The sequence below is a fragment of the Pomacea canaliculata genome, linkage group LG14 (genome assembly GCF_003073045.1).
Source record: "Pomacea canaliculata isolate SZHN2017 linkage group LG14, ASM307304v1, whole genome shotgun sequence".
Lineage (NCBI taxonomy): Eukaryota > Metazoa > Mollusca > Gastropoda > Architaenioglossa > Ampullariidae > Pomacea > Pomacea canaliculata.
In genome coordinates, this window is record NC_037603.1 from 14,075,871 (window position 1) to 14,098,103 (window position 22,233).

General features: G+C 35.3%; 2 protein-coding genes across 5 annotated transcripts; one reads left to right on the plus strand and one right to left on the minus strand.

Moving 5' to 3' along the window:
* Positions 1-1,334: 1,334 nt before the first annotated feature.
* Positions 1,335-13,806, minus strand: LOC112555297 (AP-1 complex subunit sigma-2). 4 transcript variants are annotated; one of them, XM_025223639.1, is made up of 6 exons: positions 13,668-13,806; positions 12,853-13,031; positions 12,529-12,637; positions 11,882-12,019; positions 9,203-9,253; positions 1,335-3,428 (listed from the first exon to the last, which is right to left on the minus strand). In XM_025223639.1, exons 1-5 carry the CDS (start codon positions 13,668-13,670, stop codon positions 9,209-9,211), a joined length of 474 nt encoding a protein of 157 aa, XP_025079424.1. In that variant the 5' UTR covers positions 13,671-13,806; the 3' UTR covers positions 1,335-3,428; positions 9,203-9,208. The 4 variants fall into 4 exon arrangements, with proteins under 4 accessions (XP_025079424.1, XP_025079422.1, XP_025079425.1 ...); XM_025223640.1 differs by lacking the exon at positions 1,335-3,428 and adding an exon at positions 4,791-5,480; XM_025223637.1 differs by lacking the exon at positions 9,203-9,253.
* A 13-nt stretch (positions 13,807-13,819) lies between these two features.
* LOC112555295 (dehydrogenase/reductase SDR family member 12-like) lies at positions 13,820-21,717 on the plus strand. The gene is made up of 9 exons (XM_025223634.1): positions 13,820-14,314; positions 14,855-14,988; positions 15,339-15,421; positions 15,832-15,927; positions 16,684-16,771; positions 16,950-17,011; positions 17,442-17,640; positions 18,068-18,205; positions 18,566-21,717. Exons 1-9 carry the CDS (start codon positions 14,259-14,261, stop codon positions 18,679-18,681), a joined length of 972 nt encoding a protein of 323 aa, XP_025079419.1. The 5' UTR covers positions 13,820-14,258; the 3' UTR covers positions 18,682-21,717.
* Positions 21,718-22,233: the final 516 nt, after the last annotated feature.

Here is a 22,233-nt window from a genome sequence, read left to right on the forward strand (position 1 = left end):
TGGCTGTCCTGGGTTCAGCTCACATTTCACAGGCACTCTCTCTTTCTCTGCATGTGATATGTTTACAGGGCTAGCTGACTTGCTGTGTTGTGGCTTTAGTTGTTGGCTCAGTCTTAAACACCAATTCTCTATCCACCCTCCACATAGCAGAGTAGTTTTTTTGATTCTGAGAAATCAGCTGAAAAGATGTACTTATTAGATTATATTTTGTTTTAATAGCCTTTAACTACCCTCATCCGCCTTTTTCATTTTTTTTTAAACCTATACACTTTTGTGACAAAGGGTGTAACCAAGCTGACCTGCAAGTAAAATGTTGAAATATTTTATCTACTTCCTCAGAAAACCAGAATTTTAGCATAGCATTGTGTGATTTGCAATTATCACTGATTAAGTAATGATAAATCTTCATTATGATTTGAAAAACAGCCTTTCGTTGACTGGAAATTTAATATGCTTTTGCTTTTCATTCTTTTTGTTCATAAAATGTTGTTGGTAATTAAATACTGTGGCAAGTTGACTGTTTGGCTACCATTCAAAGCAGAATTGTGAGTTTTAAAATATAGATAAGTTTCTTTACAATTTACTCTCACCAAATTCCCCACAACATTAAGGAAACAAAATAAATTTCCCTCTTCCTCATCCCCATATTTTCTTCTTGAGTGGATCAAGACAAAAGCTGTATTACTTTATTATAGCCTGTTCTTTCTTGAGCATTGAAGCTGCTTTCTGCACCAACACAATATGTACAAATATTTCCTTGACACTGAATGTTCAGAAAGGACCCATATATCAAACGTGGTCACATTTAGGCTTGCTGTTATGAAATAAGTGCTAAATAAATAATGATAGCACATTTATTTAATGCCATTCCCTATTGCCAGCTGGGCGGAAAGTGCTATTTATGTACACAGGCACATAATTTTAGGGCAGGCATTAAAACATCTTCATAAATATGCCATGCACACAGCACAGCACATGGTGAAGGAAACTAGAGCACCTGGAGAAAACTGCCAGTCATCCAGCCCTGTTAACAGTCGTTAAATCCAGAGAGAAGCATGTCAGACCTGAGATACAAATCCACAACACCCCATTCTCACTATCCTGGTGATAGGCGCATTAGTCACAGTCTCACTAACTTCCCAATGATATACTTTATTAACCTTTGGCCTCATGAAAAGAAACTCTATGGCAAGAAGTATTCTTGACTCCTTGAATTGGCTAAGAATAAATGTTTAGTATTGATGTAAAGACTAAAAATGTTGTGACTGGAACTTGATTTTGGTTTAGAATATTTTATCACTGAATCTTCTGTGGAAAAATAAAATTAACAGAAGTTCAAAGGACAGTGCCATTTTTAATAACAACTGTTTGAATAAGCAAAATCATGAGATTTATTGCATTTATGAATCAAGATGGATCATAAGATTTTATTTTAACAAAGAAAGGTCTGTACAATATGAAGCAATGAACATTAATGCGTATTATTTTATTCAAGGACTTTGGTAAAACCCGCAGTTTTAAATCTTTCACCGAAAAAGAAAGAACAGTTGTTTTGGCATAGACAAAATTTTGTTCATTATGACATAACTTTGCAATAGCCTCACATGTAACTGTCAAAAACGTACAACAGTATATAACTGATGTTGAAGCTGGCTTAGTTTTACAAGTAACAAAACAGCCATCATATAACTTCTGTACAACTAATCTCGACAAGAAAAGAGGCACTTCCCAATAGGCACAGGTTGATTTTAGGTCCAATCTTAAAAAACTACTTTACAAAAACTGTACCAAAAACTTGCTTCAACAAGCATGTAAATAATTTCTGAGAAAAGCTTGCTGTAAAGAACAAAGCACAATAGTTGTGATGAAAGGCTTTAACCCTGACATTTTCTGAAGGACATCAGTTTAACACCTTATGCAATGACTGGCACTTTTCCTCTCATTGAGAGGGCGGCAACCTGGAAGAGACCACTGTTTGATTAGACACCATTAAAGAAAACTCTCAAAACACATTTATGAATAATAATAAATGGACAGGTAGTAAAGCATGATTATTTTTCAGAAGCCATAATCAAATATTAATATTCAAAAAGACTTAACTATGCTGTTTTGATAACATTCACTAGTTCAACATCATCAGTTACAGACCAGATATTTAAGACATCCTCACAGACAACCAGCCCAGTTCACCCTATGAAGCATTATTCGAGACAAACTCCTGGTAAATAAAAGTAAACATCTCTCTGTAATCTTAATATGATAAAAAAAAATTTGTGCACACTAACTTCTCCATTTCACAAGCCGAACCATCAAGGAAATAAGCATTGTTTAAATGCAAAAGTTAACACAACCATTTGCATCCAAGCCAAAAATGACCTCACCAGTAAATATTTCAATGAAAATACTCTTTTTCTTTAAAAAAAAAAGCAACTGCTGAATGTTTATATAGTTGATTACTAAATCCAAAACAAGTTATATTTGTTAACCTCCAAACTCATGTTTATAAATGGGCATAATCTTGATAACTAACGAAATGAATGTTTCAAAATTGGTTTCTTTTGTGATAACACTAAATCACAGTTCCTGAAGGATCACAACTGTCTGGTGATATTATTAAGTTCTATGTATCGCAGTAAGCTCATTCTTAAAACTGCCATTCACACACAGCAATGGTCCACCAGTTTTGTTTCATGCTTGACTATCCAGGGTGGAAAAAAAAGCTTTAACGGTCTTGACAAAGGACACATCACCACAGAGGACAAATTATGTTGTATAATATATAGGCACATAAATTCTTGTGTGGAGATAAGGCTCAGTCCTGATCATACATATGCCACAGTTATCACATGACTTTCTAATGATAAAGGTAATGAACATTTATGATGATACTGTACTTCTAATGACTGATTCTCTAAGATTAATTTCTCAAAAGATTTCTGACATGTGTCTGAACACAGAGAAATCAACAAAGGAATCTCATGCTGTTCATCAAGATTCTTTGCTGATGGCATACAGTGCTTCTTCAGAGGCAGATTCTGGGCAGTGTACAAACCTTGTTATGCATTCGCTTTCTGCTGTTTAATATTTACATGTAATACTGAACCATCATGAAATATCTTTTTCTTCTGAGTTAAGTCATTACTGTGTATGCCATGAGGCCACTGCATCTCTTGCATGCTTCTAAGCAATAACTGCATTGCTATTTCAAGGATACAACCACCATAAAAAAAGTACTTGATACACTTAGAAAAAAGGCAGCGAGTGTGGGATAGCTACACATGACTGGTTAAAAATGGCAGGAATGTGATTCTAGCAGAGAGGCCTTCCCTGTGAGCAGCAAGCATAGAACGTTGAAACCTTGAAACTGGTAACTAGCTTCCAACCGTGAATCCCATCTCCTCGAGTATGCTCTTCGGTTCATCCGTGTCCTGTTCAAAGCATGGTTGAAATTATTTTCAATATATATCCTGGCTTTTAATCCCTCTCTCACATATATATATATACTTACATTTATACATATAGTTACTTAAAACTCTCATTTATTATTCTTTTATCCATCAAGCGGCATTAAATAATTTACAAAATAATATTTGTCACCACCAGTAAAACTATATAGATCTATATGTATATATATAAGTAGAAACAGTACACTACTTAATGCACATTATCATACTTTGATTCTGAAGATGTATCTTTCCTCAAATACTATTTAGAGACAACACCTCAAATATTGCATGCACACGCACACACACACACACGTATATGATTTGTGATGCTATTTGTATTGATGGTGGTTAAAGTTTGTTACATGTGCTTTAATGTAACTAATGCTTATGTCTCCACAGTTTGGCTTTTCGATCACCTCTGCATCTTTCATGCCTTTCCTGGCATTTCGTCATGGTTGTATTTAACTACTTTGATAGACATTTTAGTGGGTTATTTTTTTTCCTCCTTGGTATTGGTTGCGAAAAAACATTTCATAAGCATTTATGAAAAAGCAGTGTTGAAAATATCTATAATAAGAAACTAAAAAAATATACAAGTTACGAATATAATTTATGCTCCTTTGGCTATTCTTGTGCACAGATGTGCGTGCTGAATCAATCTTTCATACACACATGATTTTACTAGAACTATGAAGTATCACATTTGCCAAAGCTTATTTTGACTACACTTGTGCACATATATGCATGCTGAATTAATCTTTCTCTCTCACATACAAACACACAATTTTATTAAAACTATTAAAATTTGCTAAAGCTTATTTCCTATGTAACTAACCAAAAATATATCTTCCAAAAAAGAAAATTAAAGGAATAATTAAATTTGTAGTTAACTACAACAGATTTAACAACAGTATCTGCACATGCATTATTTTTTAATCAAAGATAAATGTTACTTATTTTAGCATTGTTAGTAGTTATTTGTAGGGGATGGCAACTCAACACAGGTACCATGCAGTTAACAAGAAATAGAGATTCCCAAGATTTCCTAGATGGTTCGGTAATGGCTAAAAGACAATGGCAATGAAAGGCTTTTATGGAACATCTTGTAATGATCTACTTTATAGACAGTGAGAAAAACGTTTCTGCCACCAACTACGTCAAATACTTCTTATGCTACCTCTACCTTCCTATGTTTGTGTATTACAAACTAAAATGCTCCTTATCAGGTATGTAATGATAATATAGTGAAAAGCATCGGTCTTGAGTTTCTGTTTAGGCACAATGATTACAAAAATCATAATCCCTTATTTAATCGCACATACAAAAATGACAGACTCCAATGTCATAATTTTGTCTTATTTATTACACACCTGAACATTACTGGTCTTGATTACACAACTCTAATATGATTGAAAGCACAACTGTTATAGAAAATAAAATAGAAATTATACCGGAAAACAGCCATAAATAGACGAAATTAAAGTGTCTATGACCAAGACTCAAAGGAATGTATGCATACTGTTATGTAAAGAAACCAAATAAATGCCGAATTATTGCAATTTTTTTACTTTCTTTAAATCTGAGGTCTGAAGTAAATGAGATCTCATGTCATGAATAGCAACAAATAATAATTACAAATTATGCAAATAAGGAAACATTATGTCAACATTTTTCTTTCTGCTGTTAAGGATGGGCAATATAACTGCTGCCATCAACAAAAAGAAAGTACCAAAATTTTCTTTGCTCATAGAATCTGCAAAATATGATGAAACATAAGCACTTATAAATTACACCAGCTTTCCTTACAGTTACTTTAGACAGAAAAAAGCTATGAAGTTACTCCCTTCTCCAATACATAAAAAAGAGATATTAGGAGAAAAAAAACATTTGTCATGTTTAATATGGTCACTTAAGCTGTATGACGGCTGGTAGACATGGAGTGTGCTTCTGCTTTCAACTTCAATTGAGCTTTTGGACATTTGAGTTTGGTCACCCTAAGCCATGATCCTCGAAGAAACCTTGGGGAGTCTCCTCCTGGAGCGGGAAAGAAGAAAAGACAGACAAACATACAGTGGCGTGCAGACAAGCAGCATCTGTGCTAGCAGGAACTACAAGTGGCAGGCTGTGACAAATATTATCGATGGGTCTTATGACCTAGTATGCATTTGTGTTTTAAGCAATGCTTTCATGCATCAGTCTATTCCAGTTTGCATGCATGCTGTCAGTGTTTTGAGAGCTGAAATCTGACCATCACACATTATTTAGACAAAGCTATGTACAGCCTACATAGGTTAATCTTATATATACATATATACACAGTCCCAACTCATTAGCTTGCCACCATCTAACATAAAAGTTGGGTAAGTGGTGAGATTGGCAACATAAGGTATATGATCCATAACTACCAGTAATCTAAGGGCATATGATCTATAACTAGCAGTAATGGTGGGGGGGGGGGTAATAAGACATGTAACTAGCGGTAATTTTGGGGTATGTGATTCATAACTAGCAGTAATTGGGTGGGGGAAGGATCTATACTGCTACAAAATGCAGCAAGAAGTAGGGTTAGTGAGATAATGAGAAGTGACTATATACTGCTAGAAAGATTGCTTGAGACAAAAAACATATTTTATTTCCACAACATGTGAAAATGATCTGCTTTTTGAAAATATTACAAAAGTGCGAAAAATAAGCCATGGGAAGGAAGAAACCTGAAACAGCATCGTGAAAGTGAATAAAGACATGTTCTCTTAGGTCGTCTCCAAAATCTATATGCTCATACATGCATGCGCACACACACACACTCTCTCTCTTCTTCCATAAGAATAGTTTGTTTAATGTCAATGGATTGGAGGGAGACAAAATTGTGAACACGTGAGCCGTCACTTCTGATATCAAGATTATCCGTTTGTAGTCCCAAAACAATGCAAGTTATACAGGTCTTGAGGGGACAAGTAGAATGGTACAGATTTGACTCTAATCATTTTTTCTGCTGCGTGCCAGTAGAGACTCCTTTAGCGTCTTTCATGGTGATTGGTCACTTAAAGTTTTTGTAGCTGACACCCATATGCCCTAGAGGGGACTCACTCTTAATAGTTCAAAGTAATCGTCTCAAAGCTTTGCATTTGTACAACTGCTATCGGATAAAGAAAGGGAAGACCAGCCTGATTTTATCACACAAAATCAATTTTAAAAAAGTGCTATTAGAAAAAATGTTACTTGTTCTTTTTACCTAGTATCCCAGACCAAATCTAAACAAACCTTTATTACGAAAATTCACATTGCACAATTTGTATTTCTTATATCCCATGGACATTAAACTAATCATCTATCATCAAACACTGCAACATTGAACTGTTTTTTTTTAAAGGGTCATTAGCCTGAAACACTGTCTCTAAAAAGAATTTTTGCTGGTGTGAGGTTATGCTAAGCCATACCTCACCAGCAAGCACATGAAGGCTTCCTACCATTTTAAGGTCTATATAATCTCTTATGAATGAATGAGAAACCAAAGCATCTGGTCTGTACCAGAGACTGAGAGACAATGGTACATTATCTCATTAACTGACAAACTAATGTACAAGTTGCACAAATCTTGTCAGCTTGATGTATCACTCATTACTCTTCAGGGCAGCCATAGTCCTTTGGAAACAGCTTGGAGATGACAAAATGTATATAACCCTTCACCCTGTGACATGACGAGTACTTTTATACAGCGAGAATCTAGAAGTTTGATGAACTTGATAAGTTTAGGGTTACAGTGTGCATGATTATCAGAAAAATAGAAAGAAGCCATCCCATATAAAATTTATAATTAGCAACTTATTAGGTTCTTACTAAAATTTTCATTAGGTTAGCTTAATTTGTGTATAATTGAAACTAATCTACTTTCAAATTTTTTTCAATGTTTAAATTTTTTCCCAAGCTTTCTCCAGCCTTCTTCAAGCGGTAAAAGCAGCCAGCAGTTTACAGAATCAAGACAATGCCCAGGTTTCAAGACAGATCAGCATTGCTGCATATGAAGGTTAAGGGAACTTGCTAGCACAATGAAGGAATAAAAATATTCCCATGGAAAGAAATATGCTGCTATTTTTAATATCTAATTATTCATGTACAGTCAAATCTGAATCAGGCAACGGTAATGGGTAAAGCTCTATACACATGAGAAATGTTTACAGATCATAAGAATCTTTTTAACGTGAAATTTTATGGGCTTTGTTCCCTTTGGTTCATTTTTAAAAACATTTTGTTTGCAATATGTGAAATTCAGTTTAACAAGTTTTGTCTTCTTATGTTCCTAAACATGTGCATGTATATGGATGGATGTGTGGTTAGTCTGTGTTACACAGCTAGATGTTAAAAGCTAAGCATGAAGTTGAGCTTAAAGTTGTTGAAAAACTAATAGAGCAATGCTGTCATTAGTTTGTCTCAAAAATATACTGTATAATTTTTTTAAGCATATTCATGAATTTAAAGCCTGACCTTAATTTCTAACTACTGTCACTAAAGACTGCAGCAAACCCAGGTGCTTCAGGCACATGCTAATAAGATGTTACGCAATCATGTTTCACTCAGTTTGGTGGTAAAGGTATTGACAGGTGCACATTTTTCATAAAGACTGAGTAAAACTTAGAACAAGATACTGTTTCTCAAAATCCTTGTGGCTCCTATTCTGGAGATAAGAGGGATGTTCCACTTCCACTTGGATTTCAGTCTTTTGCACGCTTTTAGCGTGTGCAGACCACGTGGACTCAAGAGAGTGATTCTTCAGGGTATTTCCACATTTTTCGGTGTTTTTGGAGTGTTTTAAAAAATGGATCCATGGGTTGAAAAATGTGTTGCCAGTGGCGCTATGTTGAAAAAGTTTAAAAAGAGACGAAGAATAAAAGAAAAATGTTTTTAAAAAACCTCCCTGGGTTCATTTTATTGCCAAGTCTGAGCGGAAGTGGAACATCCCTTGTTGATGCATACGGACATTTCCATGCCACATAAAAAAGGGCGTAACTCATGATATCATGGAAATAGTATGCTTAATTAACAGAAGATGCCAGTTCTTGCATTAATCAACACCTTCACAATGTAAATATATAACATACAGTTCTGACACTTGTATTGTTCCTCTCTTTCTGTGATGCTTGTAGAAAATAGAAGGGAAACATTCATCCAGATTCAGGGAAACAGTATCATGCACTAAGCTTTACCCAGGCAATAGAAAAAAAAGCACTCCACTAGTACTTTAATTAAAGATAGAAAATGTGAACCAACTACCTGTCAATATACATACTTAGGGGCAACTATCCTCCACATCTAAAGAGATAGACTTCAGATGTGAAGAGAGCAGACACCAGAAGTATACTAACTTCACACAATACTACAACCACACCACCTGTTGTAGCATACTTTTACATGATTATCATTACTATTTTAGTAGTGCAGTGTCACTACTAACTCTAAGAACTATTGTGGAGTCATCACCACAGAGCCCACAAAGCAACCAAGTGCTCAAGGATACTCCAGCATGCTGCATGTCATGACAAAATGCAGAAGGGAAGAGCATTCCTTCACAACAATCATTACAACATTTAGATAGCACGCTGATCAGAAAACAACTACTTGGTGTTTCTGTGAAAGGAGAAACAGAAAAAAAAATCCTTTTGTACATTCTTTTTCAGAATAAGGAAAAAAAAGAGCACAATGGTAAACAAAAGGAGACAATGCAAACATTAACATCTGCTTGCAGAGATTGGACACCATACCATGGACTATGTTAATCCATACTCTTTTAGGGTGACTTCGAGTGCTTCATCCTTTGAAAGGTAAATGAAAAATAAAAATGAACTGATGAAACACATGCTGGTTGCAGTGAACACAGAAATCCACGCCTTACATTCAGATTTCTGTCAAGCAAATGATCTAATGTCATTTCCATTCTCTGCAAGAAAACTTACAATTACATACTGAAAAAAGGATAACAAAACTCAATAACCAATAAAACTTAATCATGCACTTAGAACAATATATAAATACATGCCTAATACTCATTACATTTGTGCATGTCAGAATATATTTTTGTGGGTGCATGTAGGTACGTTATAGTTAAGAACAGTGCAGGATCCACATAAAAATAATAATAATAAACCCCAAGATTTTGGGCTAGCACCAGCTATATAAAGTAGCTGATAAAGGAAGCTAAATTAAACAACGCAACAATGTAACCAGCTGTACAATATCACTGTTCCAAAAAAAAAAAAATGGGTGGGGTGCCTGGAAAGTTAACTGCACAATGAGAAAGCCTTTAGTTTCATAAAGGGTCAGCCAAAATGTGCTCCACTAATATGGCTAACAGAATGTTGTTACTACATGCTTGACAACGATGCATTGAAAGAAAGGATGCCCATACAAGCACTTCAAATGAAAATTCCACATAATGCTTAAAGGAAGTGTTGATTACAAACACACGACTGGGTGTGAGCATGCACAGGAATGTATCCACACACACAAAAATATGTGGATAAGCACAAACCATTTCACTAAACTTCAGTCCAAAGTGCAGTTTTATCCAAAAAGAATAGAAGACAAATACATAAAGACATCAGTTTCTAGGTAAATGCATTCCAGAGCATTCAGTTTTTTGTAAACCAAAACAAATTTACAAAGACCATGATATCAGACAGCACTCTGAAATCATGTTGGACAAATACAACAAAATTACAGATGGCATGCTATCCACCATGTTATAAACATAAATAACTACTCTAACATAATGACAGTCTTTTTTTTCAGTTTAGTCACATTTTAATCACTGATCTATGGGATAGAAGCCCACAGGATCTACACCACAATAATATCTAGAAGCCTCTTAGTCTATGTAATTAGGAGATACAGCATTTGCACTGATTAAATAAACATAGAATTTGTATTGACCTACATGTCTTTTTTTTAAAAACTTCTGCACATTAATGCGTCAAAACTGTGCAAAGAACAGCTAGATTCTATTTATCAGGTCGAATGTTATGGCCACAAAAACTAACAGAAGGCTAAGACAAGAATCAGCTTAGATTAATGGTATCTTATCACTCAGTATGAAGCCTAAAATCCCTCACAGATTTCTAGTGTGTTCTACAGATGCTTTCTTGAAGCCCTAAGCACACAAGATACTCCTCTATGGATACCTGCATACTGAAAAACATGGGAAGTCAACCTACCACAGCAATTCTAAAAACAATGGCAGATGATATCAGCCAAATTTGTGCTGACCAACCACTCCATCCAAATTATCCTAACACTAATGCTTTGAGAAGCATGCAGTTATATGAGAAACACTCATAGCATTCCAAAGAGTACAGAAAACAATCTGAAACATGCAGAGACATGAAGGCATTGCATACATTTATATCTTTGGTGATTCTGCACGATACATATTCCAGCTTGATGAACTAGCCTCTGACCTCTCATGAATAATTCAAATAATTCACACATGACAGTTATTTAACACAGATTATTACTGAATTTTATATAACTTTTCCTTTTTCAGGAAAGACGTTTGAAAATCAGTAAATTTCATTATTACTGAAAATATTGGAAAATTTGATTAGCTTGAATTTGAAATGTATGGACAACACATTTTAATAACTCAAGCAGAATCATCCTGAAATTAGCTTTAGTAATGTTACAGACATAAAAAAAGGAACTTAAATATATGCAAAGAAGAATATAACAGTAATATTAAAACAGGAAAGCATGCAGAATGAGAAACCCAGAAACATTTTATCTAGCAAATAAAGCAAAAGTGACAACAAGCTAAAAGCTGAGTTGTGATGATGTTATATAACATGGGGTTTTTATGACAGAGGCACACCTCAGGGAACACAAAAAAAGGACATTGTAATTTTTTTCCCTGTTAATGAGTGATTTGGGAAGGGAAACATGGAAAGTAATTTTGCAGATAGTGCTGCCAGTGAAAATTACAAGCCAAAGCGCATCATAATGTACAACAGAAAGGGACTATATTTGCTTGATGAAAAAACTTCTAATCATGTTGCATTGTGAGACTAGGGCATGCTTTCTGGTGTTTCTATTCCCTGACAATGTCGAAATGATACCTGTTCCTCATTGTGCGACATCTTTCCATAAGTCTACCATGTTTCTACCACAACTTAAGATCACATGATCATATTCTGATATACCTGGTTTGAAATAAATGCTGCAGATTTCAAACATTTTACACTGTCAAGACCTTGAATATAAGTGTTCACTCTGTTCCCTTCTTCTCTTGACACTATCTACATAGTTGTTCCAGGTTTCCCAATCAAATCACTCATTAAATATACCTTTTAAATGAAAAGAAAAAGACTGTTGGATACCTGTTTGACATAACACACCTGTTTCTCTGTAAAGAAAAAAGTGGAAATATCTAAGAATGGAAAGGTACCAACCTCCTGCAGCAAATCCTGAGCAGCAATTGCTTTCAGAACATTTTTCTTGCTTGTCTCCTGAACCTCTCCTCCCAAAAGAAACTCGTCCAGCATGAAAAAAGCCTTCTCAAAGTTAAAAATGATGTCCAGTTCACACACCTGTAATCAATTTGAAATGCTGTTTAGCGCAAGGTCTGGTCTCAACAAGATTTAAGAAAAATGTTTTTCTAATATGTCCTGATTACTTATAAATGCAACATACTTTTACTGACCACTTATCTTTATCCTAGCAGCCCAATCCTTTGTTTGAAACTGATGGCAAGAAGTGAAAGCTAAAAATAAATACATATACTGACAAACTGTATTGGATGATGTATGAAACAGAGGTGTACACATTTTATCTAATAGTAACCCTGTTTCTCTATACATTTTTTCATTCTTTTTGTCTGCAGTAAATGATCAAGCTATATTATCATGACAGCACAAGCTTACAACAAACTGTGAAGTAGACCCTACAAAATCCTACAGTCACCATCTTCTGGCATGAAGTCAAACATGCAGCCATATGCTATGCACATTTACTGTAGAGTTCAACATTTATCTCTTCTAAAATAGATCACAGATTACACCCAAAAAAAAAAAATAAATAAATAAAAATCAAGACTTACACTGCCAAAATATTTGTCCAAAAGCTCTACATAGCGATGGATGATTTCCAGGGTCAGCAGCTCATTATCCTCTGGCTCAATGGCACAGCAAAAGTACAAACTGGCATACCTGTAAAACAACAGTGAAACCACTCAAAGTCAACTGTCACGTCATTACAATTTCTAATGTTGTGGTATGGTTTTCACTTGCTTAAAGAAATATACTTCCTTTGTAACAGTGCACTGGATCATTATAATCCAAATGAAAATCTACTGTTCTTTCCTAAAATAACTGGCAGTTTTCATAATTTTTAAACAAGTAAGAAAATGGAGGTAAAGCAATACCTTTTGTATACAATTTTGAGGTCTTTCCATTCAAGGAAACTGCACATCTTCGGTTTCCGTGACAATACAAGGGTGACCAGTTCTCTGACAATCTTTTTCTTTGTTTTATCTGGGTGTGCAACATACCATTTCTGAAGACGTAGTTTGCCTTGTCGGCTAAACAGAAGCATAAACTGCATCTGAAAGCAAAAGAATTATAGGGGACTAAAATTTATTTTAAAAAATTAAAAAAGTGTTCTGTTCAATTTCATAAACTTAAAAATCTTAAACAGAACTAGGTTACCTTCATCAATGCACAATGCATGTAAAATGCATCAACAGATGTTAGAAGAATTATACTTAATAGTTTTTAAATAAACCCAAGCCACTGGTTTATCTTGCCACTGAATCCACTTCTTTGAAGTACACTTCCAGTTTTGGCTCATCTTTTGGTAACAAAAAAATTGGAGAAATGTAATGCCTTTGAAGCTAGATAGATATGCATAGGCTAAACGTTGCGTCAAGTCTGATTAGATGATGATCTGAAAATAATTGTAGGAGGCAAAGTATAATTACGTTTTTACACGAATTGATATTTTATATTATTTAATCAGAAATGTGAAGGCTGAAAGAGTGACAGACGTCGGTAATTTAAGGATTTAAATTACAGGTCAAACATTAAGCCTGGTAGAAGTGCGGTCTGTGAGGACGGGTTGACAAAATCGAAGGTGACATTTCTACATCCTATAATTTGACAAAAGTATAAATACACAATGTCTAGTCAAATATTAGCCAAAAATAATAACTTCCAAAGAACATTTTGAAACACTTTTTACCATCTTGAAAGCGCTGGTAGAACTAAAGTGGCAAAACTAATGTCATTAGTCTAAAGGCGACACGACTGAAAATCTTATGATCATTTCTATTGCATAAAACGTCATCGGTATGCGGCTACATCGACAGCCCGCTTTTGATGACGAAGTACACAAACAGAATTTTAGGGAGGAAGCTTCTAGTAGTTAATTAGCGATAGTTTAATTAAGCTTTCGGCTGTCTCACCCACATACTACCTCAACTAGCTTCAGTCGTCTTAATTGTTTTAGGATGTTAAACAACTGGGTCATGCAAAGTCCATAAAAACGCACGCAACGACCAGATCCATCACTCATGCAGCTACTGTCGAAAGTGTGACACACTGCTCAGATGATGAGTGAGAGTGTCAGTGAGACTGTGTTAAGTGTAACTTTTAAGGCTGAAAATTCTCTTTGAATTCCCGCCCCCTCCCTAGACGACATACAGGATACTAAAAAGTTAAATAGAAACCGTAGGTAACAAACTGTTACGAACAACTGGGAGACAGCAAATACTGTTTTCAGAGACCTAGTGGGAAATCACTGAGTAGTGAGATATTGTATCAAGCAGACGCAATGTCGCTATTTAGAAACGTTGTTTGGTTTGTCAAAGGATTGAAGGAATATACAAGGTTAGTCTTTTCTTTTATTCTTTTATTTTTAATATAATTATAATATGTGAAAAAAAATGTTTGTGAAAACAATAGGCAACAATTATAAGCCTTCCCACAAATATCGATATGCATTCACACCTGCATTAAGGAAAAAGGTCGAAGAGTTCCATAGCTTTGTGGCCATAGGGGCAGAGAGTCAGGGCATTCAGAGTGGAAGGTGGAGCCTAACACTCTCATCCTGCTACCTTTACCGTCTTTGATGAATTGGATATCCAGACTGGCTGAGCAGCAGCAGCTGGGTAGCTAGCTATTGGGAGTTTTTCAGACAGTCCCATGCAGGCTTGAAATCAGCAAACTACTGTTCTCCAGCCAAGCTCTCTGTCAGGCTATGATGTGGATATATTTTTTCCTCACATAGTACATATAGAGTAGAGGAAAATCTTTTAGCAGTGGCATATCAGTACATTCAATGTACAATTTTTTATAAAAGATTTAAAAGGGTAAAAAAAAAAAGAGGGTAAGATAATTTTTGTTTGTAAAGGAAACATTATTTTACAGAAGTGGATATGAAACAGCAAGCAAAAATTTCAAGCCTGAAGATATGATGGTTGACATTAGTCAGCGTAGTTTTATGATCACAGGAGGAAACAGTGGAATTGGCAAGTCAGCTGCACTGGCTATTGCCAAAAAAGGCAAGAATAACTATTAACAGTAATTTTTTGGTTCTGTTTCCTTTCAGTTACATTTCTAAAGTTCTTTTATGCTAACGTCTTCGGTGATGAAGGTTCATAATAAAGACTTAACCAAAAAATACATAGATTGCTAGACAATTCAAAACTACTTGACTGTCTAGCATCAGTTAAGATGATGATACATGTAATATCAAACCATAACATTCTGGCAATAGTGATAAACACTCTGGAGAGATGGGAGCATACATTCTGATTTGTGTATTACAGGAGAAACTGTGCACAATATTTGTTTGTTGAACAAAGCTTATTACAGAAGGAACTGTGTAAATTATTTATCTGTTAAATTACAGGAGGAACTGTGCACATTATTTGTCGGAACCGACAGAGAGGAGAAGCTGCAGTCACTGAGATCAAGACAGCCTCAGGTAATGAGGTAGGCATCTTCCTAAAATAACAAAAGGTTGTTTTGTACCTAGCTTAAAACATTTATTAGATAATATTATAAATATTATTTTGTTGTTACACTTCCATGAGTAAGTGTTCTGGCAAGAGCAAATGTTTGTGTTAGCCATATTAAAAGTCTTAAATTTTCTAGTTGAGTGTTAACATTTGTTAAATATTTAGATTTGTTAATATCAGTTTTTTTTATATTTTAAACAAATGCCTCTCAAAGCTGGACAGCTTAAATTTAATATTTTTATTATAATGTTGTGTCTCAAAAGCATGATATGAAAAATATTTAGACATTTTTCAAATTAAAAAACTCACACTTGTCCATTTACTTTGCTTACTTCAAAATTCAAATAAAATTTTCTGTTAATTAAACAGTTTTTTCCCTCCTAGAAAATTCACCTTCATGAATTAGACATCTCCAGGCCAAAGGACATTTATGCCTTTGCCGAATCCTTTGAGCAAAGTGGGAAACCTCTGCATGTATTGGTAAGTGATACTTAGTACTTCTACAATTTATCGGAATACATCAGATGATATTAGAACTAGATGTGGAGCAGTGGGAAATCTTTCTTTAGTAAAGCAGAGTCACAATGTTATGTTCATGGGCTCACGCGCATGCAAATCCAGTAAAAACAGTAGTTATATAACAAACTAACAAACATTATTCCTTTTGAACTATTTCAGAATACTGTATATAATTGATATTCCTTCAGTATGAGCAGGTGGTTGTCATTGTTACTGTTGCATGTTAAATATCATTAGAGTAGCTGGGTTAAAAATCAATGAGCAGAAAGAGCACTAAAAGTAAAGTTTCTCCCCTAATTTTTCAGACATTAGGTAGGGAGATGGTATCCTCTAACCCCCACCGCCCAACACCAACTTTTCTCTCAGGGGCCAACTTTTGGTGGTGCCCATCTCTTCTCTCTTGCTGGCATAACCTATCCCTTCAACCTTCTGTGGAGTAAGGTAGCCTATCCTAACAGCTTGGTCAACTGGAGAAAGCTAGCTACATGGTATGGGTATCAAATTGGTGTGCCTCTGGGGATGGATAGCACAGTTCTGTAGCCATTTAACTATTCACTTCCCCAGGAGCTCACTGACAGGTCAACAAAACATGGAATTGAGCCATGTGATGATGAGTGTGCCTTTTAAAAGTCCTAGTAAGATGCTTGATTAGTTTGAAGATCGTTGTGTTAGATGATTAAAAATAACCAAGTGGGATTTTTATTTCATATGCACCAGATCAACAATGCTGGAGTTCTTGTGTCTGAGAAAGTAAGGCAGCTCACTGCAGATGGCCTAGAAGTGACATTTGCTACTAACACTCTAGGTAAGTCTGTTTTCTTCCCTGTCTTTAGAATACCTTCCGCTTACATTTATTTCGACCCTGTTTTCAAGATCTGTTTAAAATAGTCTTTGGCAGATTCCATCATAAAAAATTTGTAATGATTGTGAAGTGGAAAATAAGTTGTGAAAAAATGTTGGCACTTTTTGGCTTTATTTAACAGGAGTCCACATTCTTACATCAGCACTGATCCCTGTACTGCTGAGAAATGAAGACCCAAGAGTGGTATGCAAACTTGTCATCAGCAATTATTTTAGCCAGTGCAAACTAACATTTCATAAAACTTGAACCTAACTTTTGTAATATATGTATACTGGGACTTAAAATGATAGTATGACTTCATGACGTACAAATTACTTCAGTCTCTGTATTCATTGGAAAGTGGCCTGAGGAAGGTAATACTACCCACCTTGTTAAAGTTTTTTTTCTGATTCTTTATAGTTCTATTATCTTGCATTTTGGGGAGGACTGGTTGTTGGTTTTTCTAGTTTATAGATGAGTGGTAAAGATGAATAGATGTTTTTGTGTGTGTGTGTGTGTGTGCATATATAAATAATAAGTTTTTGAATGTGTGAGCACTAAATTATCTGTGCTCTGATGTCTGATAGATTTATTGTTATTATTTTGTGTTAAGCATTGTGATTTTGTTTTTCAGATCATCGTAACATCTGGAGGAATGCTGGTACAAAAATTGAACCTAAAAGACCTACAGTTTGAAAAAATGCAAACGTTTGATGGTACCATGGCATACGCCCAGACTAAACGTCAAGAAGTCATTATGACAGAGCAGTATGCTAAAAAGTGGCCAAGTATCCATTTCTCTTGTACACACCCAGGGTGGGCTGATACTCCAGGTAAGAAAAGCCAAGAAATTTTGTTGTTGTAATGTCTCCTTTCCACCACCAATTGCTGCAACTTACCTTGTAGTGGTGTGGTGGCTTGCGTGCCTTGTCGATCCACAGAGCTATTTTGGCCAGACCCTTGTGCTCCTGGCAGGCCTTCTAACCAAGCCAAACAGGTCTGTCAGGGTAGAGGCCAGACTAAAATGTTGCACCCTGGCTCTCCAGGTTGGGGGTTTTGGTTTGGGCTAACAACCCATTCATGTTTAGAAAAAAAAAAGAAACCAGTTACAGAAACCTCAACAGTACCACAAGAGAGGCGTGGTTGGGAAGATTAGTGGCCCTGTGCTCCTCAACTACTAACAAGAAATAAACAAAAATATCTCCCTTTTTGTGCAGAATCTTTTCACAAACATGGAATTTCTTTGTTCTCTTGTTGCAGGAGTGCAGTTATCAATTCCAGACTTTTATCACAAAATGAAGGACAGACTGCGGACTTCAGAACAAGGGGCAGACACTATAGTTTGGCTTGCTGTAGCATCGTGTGTCAAAGAACTTCCTTCTGGACTATTTTTTCAAGGTGTTCAGCTGTTATGTTTGCAACATATGTTAACATCAGTATATGCAGATATGTTCACTCACATTTTGTACTTTTTATGTGCACTATGTAGAGCTTTTTTTCATTGCTATTTATTGATTAGTGAAAACAAAAGTAAGTTATACTTCACCCTATATTTATAGTGTCATTACATTTGGGTGTAACCTTTTACATAGATTTCTTTATGCATTCCATTTTGCTTGATTGTGGTGATGCGATTGGCATGTGGCTTTTTCTGTTTCATACAGGAAGTCGCGAAACTTGGGATTCTTTTGTCATACTAATTAAGTGTGAGGCTAAAGATTGTCACTTTATTTAAACACATGGCTCTTTTTTTACCAGATCGCAAACCAGTCTCCACTCATCTGCCTCTGGCATGGACAAAGTCAACACCTGAAGAGTGTGAGGAGTTATTAAAGATCTTGGATGACATGTCTCAGAGTTTGCCTTCTGCTTAAACTTGGTGAACTCTCAAACACAGCTGGCCCTGGTTTGTTCACTGCTATGCTCCGGAGAAGTGGAATGGAGGGAACTTCAGAGTCTCACTGTGATTATTTGATGACAATGCTGTGAATGGTCTGGAGATCCAAAAACATCAAAGTAAAGATTTTCTAGCTGCCTTTTTGTTCCTTCCACTTCTGGATTCTTATTTGCAGCACTATATGCTCAAGGGATGTATGAAATGTTGTGCATATACTTGTTGCTTGTAACAAAAATCAGGGATTGAAAAATATGAGAAAAATTACTTTGTTCAGGACAGCAACCTCTTTATATCATTTATTATGTGAATGCTTTTATAGTGCTTGATTCATGCTTAAATTTTGTTTTTTAGACAAAATAGTGGAAAATGGTTGGTAGGTTCACGTCATCTGTTAATAACATTATAGACAAGTATTAATAGTAAAAGCCTATTTTATTTCTTGTTGATAGAAATGGAGACTGTGCATGATCACACGAACAGTTTAGCCTAGAGGTTTAAAAAAGGCTTTGCACTGTGATTACCAAAGGATTACTTGTCATCCTTCATTATTGGTCATCTTAGTTCTGTTTAAAACAGCCAACCCTTTTTATTCAAAGGAAGGGTGTATAATTATTAATATATATTAAAAACCTACATATCAGTGTGTATTTTTATGCAGCATTATTATGCAATTCTAGATGACAGCTTCTGCACATTTTCCAGAAGGGGAATTGTAGATGTGAAATACATTAATAGAAAATGAGGAAGTATTGCTGTTTTGCCTTCAAGTGAACTTCATTGCTTGAGTAATGATTTTATTAATTTCTAGGAATGTTTCATTCCCAGGAGGTGTAGTTATGAAGTGAGGGTGAGTTATTGACTTGAGGAACTAAAGACACATCCTGTTTCCAAGGTTATAAAGTGGTCAGTAGCCACTTGGTTTTTACTTCAGGAGCTGTAGTTATAAAGTGGTGGCACAAATACCCAGGGATAAAGAATCATGAAGTCATGTCTGCAGATGCTGGGCATCACATTATAAGTGCAAAAACAAGACACTTCTCCTTGAATTGCCCACTTTGCCTTTGGGAAATAACTTATTCTTGCTTAACAGCTATCCTCCCAGCTAAATTCTATTTACCACCAGAGTTTAGCTAATGGTTACTACTTGTGCTTCCAGTAATGACTGGGTATTGACCATGTGCAGTTTCATCAATAATGCCATTTGCTTCTTTATCCTGTCAGCTAGTTTTAGAGGGCAGCAAATTACAAGCAGAGGAAGGTTTGCTTGAATACATCGTACAAGGGGAGGCAAGTAAAACTGATGGTTAGCACGCTCAACAATAGTAGGGTACCTGCTCAAAGCTGATTTAGGGTTATGTGACTGGAAAAATCTCCCAGGCCGTTGATCACCTTATTTATTTAAGTGAAGGGAGATTCTGAAGGTCTGCCCTTCACAAGCTATGGCCATTGTAGTTCTTCCTTTATTGTCATGGGGTATTTTACCTTTATCCTCCATGGTGTTATCACCCAGGCTTGAAATTTCATGTAAAAATGATAAGCCCTGAGCACTACTGAGTAGTCTCATTTAAACCCAGATGCAGCATTAAGAGGACTTCTTGGGGCACATGTCATGAAGGTTAAAGCAGTTTTGTTTTTTTGTGTGCAAGTTGGAGAACAAAAGACTTTACTGCGGCCTTACTGACTTATTCAAGTTTTATTGACAGTTCTGGTAATTGTATCAGAATTGTATGTGCAGTTAGTGTATCTGTATGAAGAATAATGGTGGATTGTCATTATTAATCAATAAATGAATAGCAATATTTGCGGTTGTTAGAAATTGGTTGTTTTTCAAGTATCATAAGAAATTCATGACTAAACTGATTCAAATAAATATAATGAGTATATTCTGCAGTGATGGATATCCAGGCACAACTTGCCTCAGAATGATTTTTATTTTTAATCGCTGAAATGTGAAACAAAATTAGGTGATAAAGCTCAAAACTGTGAAACCTTTTCAGCTGCAAATCATAGATACCTTTATGAGATATTTTGGTCATTTTGTGGTCATTTTTTCCTTGTCTAGAGATTCTCACTTCATAGTTTTTTCCTACTGTGAGACAATTGTTCATTTTTGTGATATTTAGAATATTTTGAGCCTGATACAATGAAGATATTTTTAATTCATAATTTTTGAAACATTTTCTTGCTTGTCTAAACATTTAATACTTTCATTCTTCATAATAATATAGGTTTTTGGATTTGATGTGATATGCCATTTAATCCATTTTGCTGTGATTATAATTTTCTTGCATTCTAAGTCCATAATAGATATACTAACATGATTAAATGCCTAATGATAATTAAAAATATTACTCATATATGGATTGGGGAGCGGTTTAAAACTTGTGTATCAAAAGACTAAAGGGAAATTATTGAACTTGAAACTTTAAGTTTCACCATGATCTTTTCCAATTTTTGTGAAAATAGATAAGGCGTTTTTACAGAAGAATCTGCAGTACTCTAAAAACTCCAAATGTTTTTGCTGAAATATGCAAGAATATTTAAATACTCTTATACATGTCATAGTCTGAATTTTTTTCTCACATTTTATAAAACGTTTGTACTGTTTAAAATGTGATTTTATTTACCATGAAATTATCCTTCTTTTTTCATGGGGTTTAATATATTCCCAAAAATGTTCCAGGTTAAATATGTAAGATTTCAAAATAAGTAAATAATTCAAGTTTATTTTTCAAATTGATGTATGCAATGACATTTATTGCCAACAACTTGTCAGGTCAATAAAGATGAATGTTATGTCAAGATATAAAATGTATGTGTTTAAGCCAATTCCAGATTAATTTAGGGTCTTCGGGTATATTCCAACCCATCAGGGGTATTTTAACGTAAGTGTTGTGATGTTTATTTCAAGTAGGATGCAGTTCTAATGTTTATTAAAAAAATGCAGCACACCTTTAATGTAAACATAGCCTCAAACAGGTTTAAAAATAAAATAAATATACTGTTAAACAGCCTTCTACTTTTGACTTTTATTGTGTGCCTGAAAAAGAGCTTCAGAGGTACTGTGCAAGTGCATGCTTGTGCCAGGAGTTCTGCTATAGGATCACAATGAAGAGAGTTTTACCTGTCTTTAGATAATTAGCATGACTACAGAGTGTATGCAGGTACACGTAAAAGCACCAAATCTAGAGTTCCTGTACAAAACGAGGTGTGTCCTGAGCTTGAAGTGGGGTATTGCCTTCTCAAAAAAAATTATTGTTAGTGCATGAATGTCTCTGCCAGACCACATTCATGGGATTCTTAACACACTTCACCTATTTACACTTCAGAGTGTTATTACATCACCATGGAGTGACCAAAGATCACATGACATTTATAGCTGACAGCTAGAGCCAGTGTGCTGCATATTGCCTGAATGACCAGGTTGAGAGCATTGTGGTCAACAGTAGTTCACCTTGTTTAGTTTCCTCATGCACCCAAACATTCATACCTGCCAGCACATGTTGTCCACTTTCAAGCAAATCAAAAA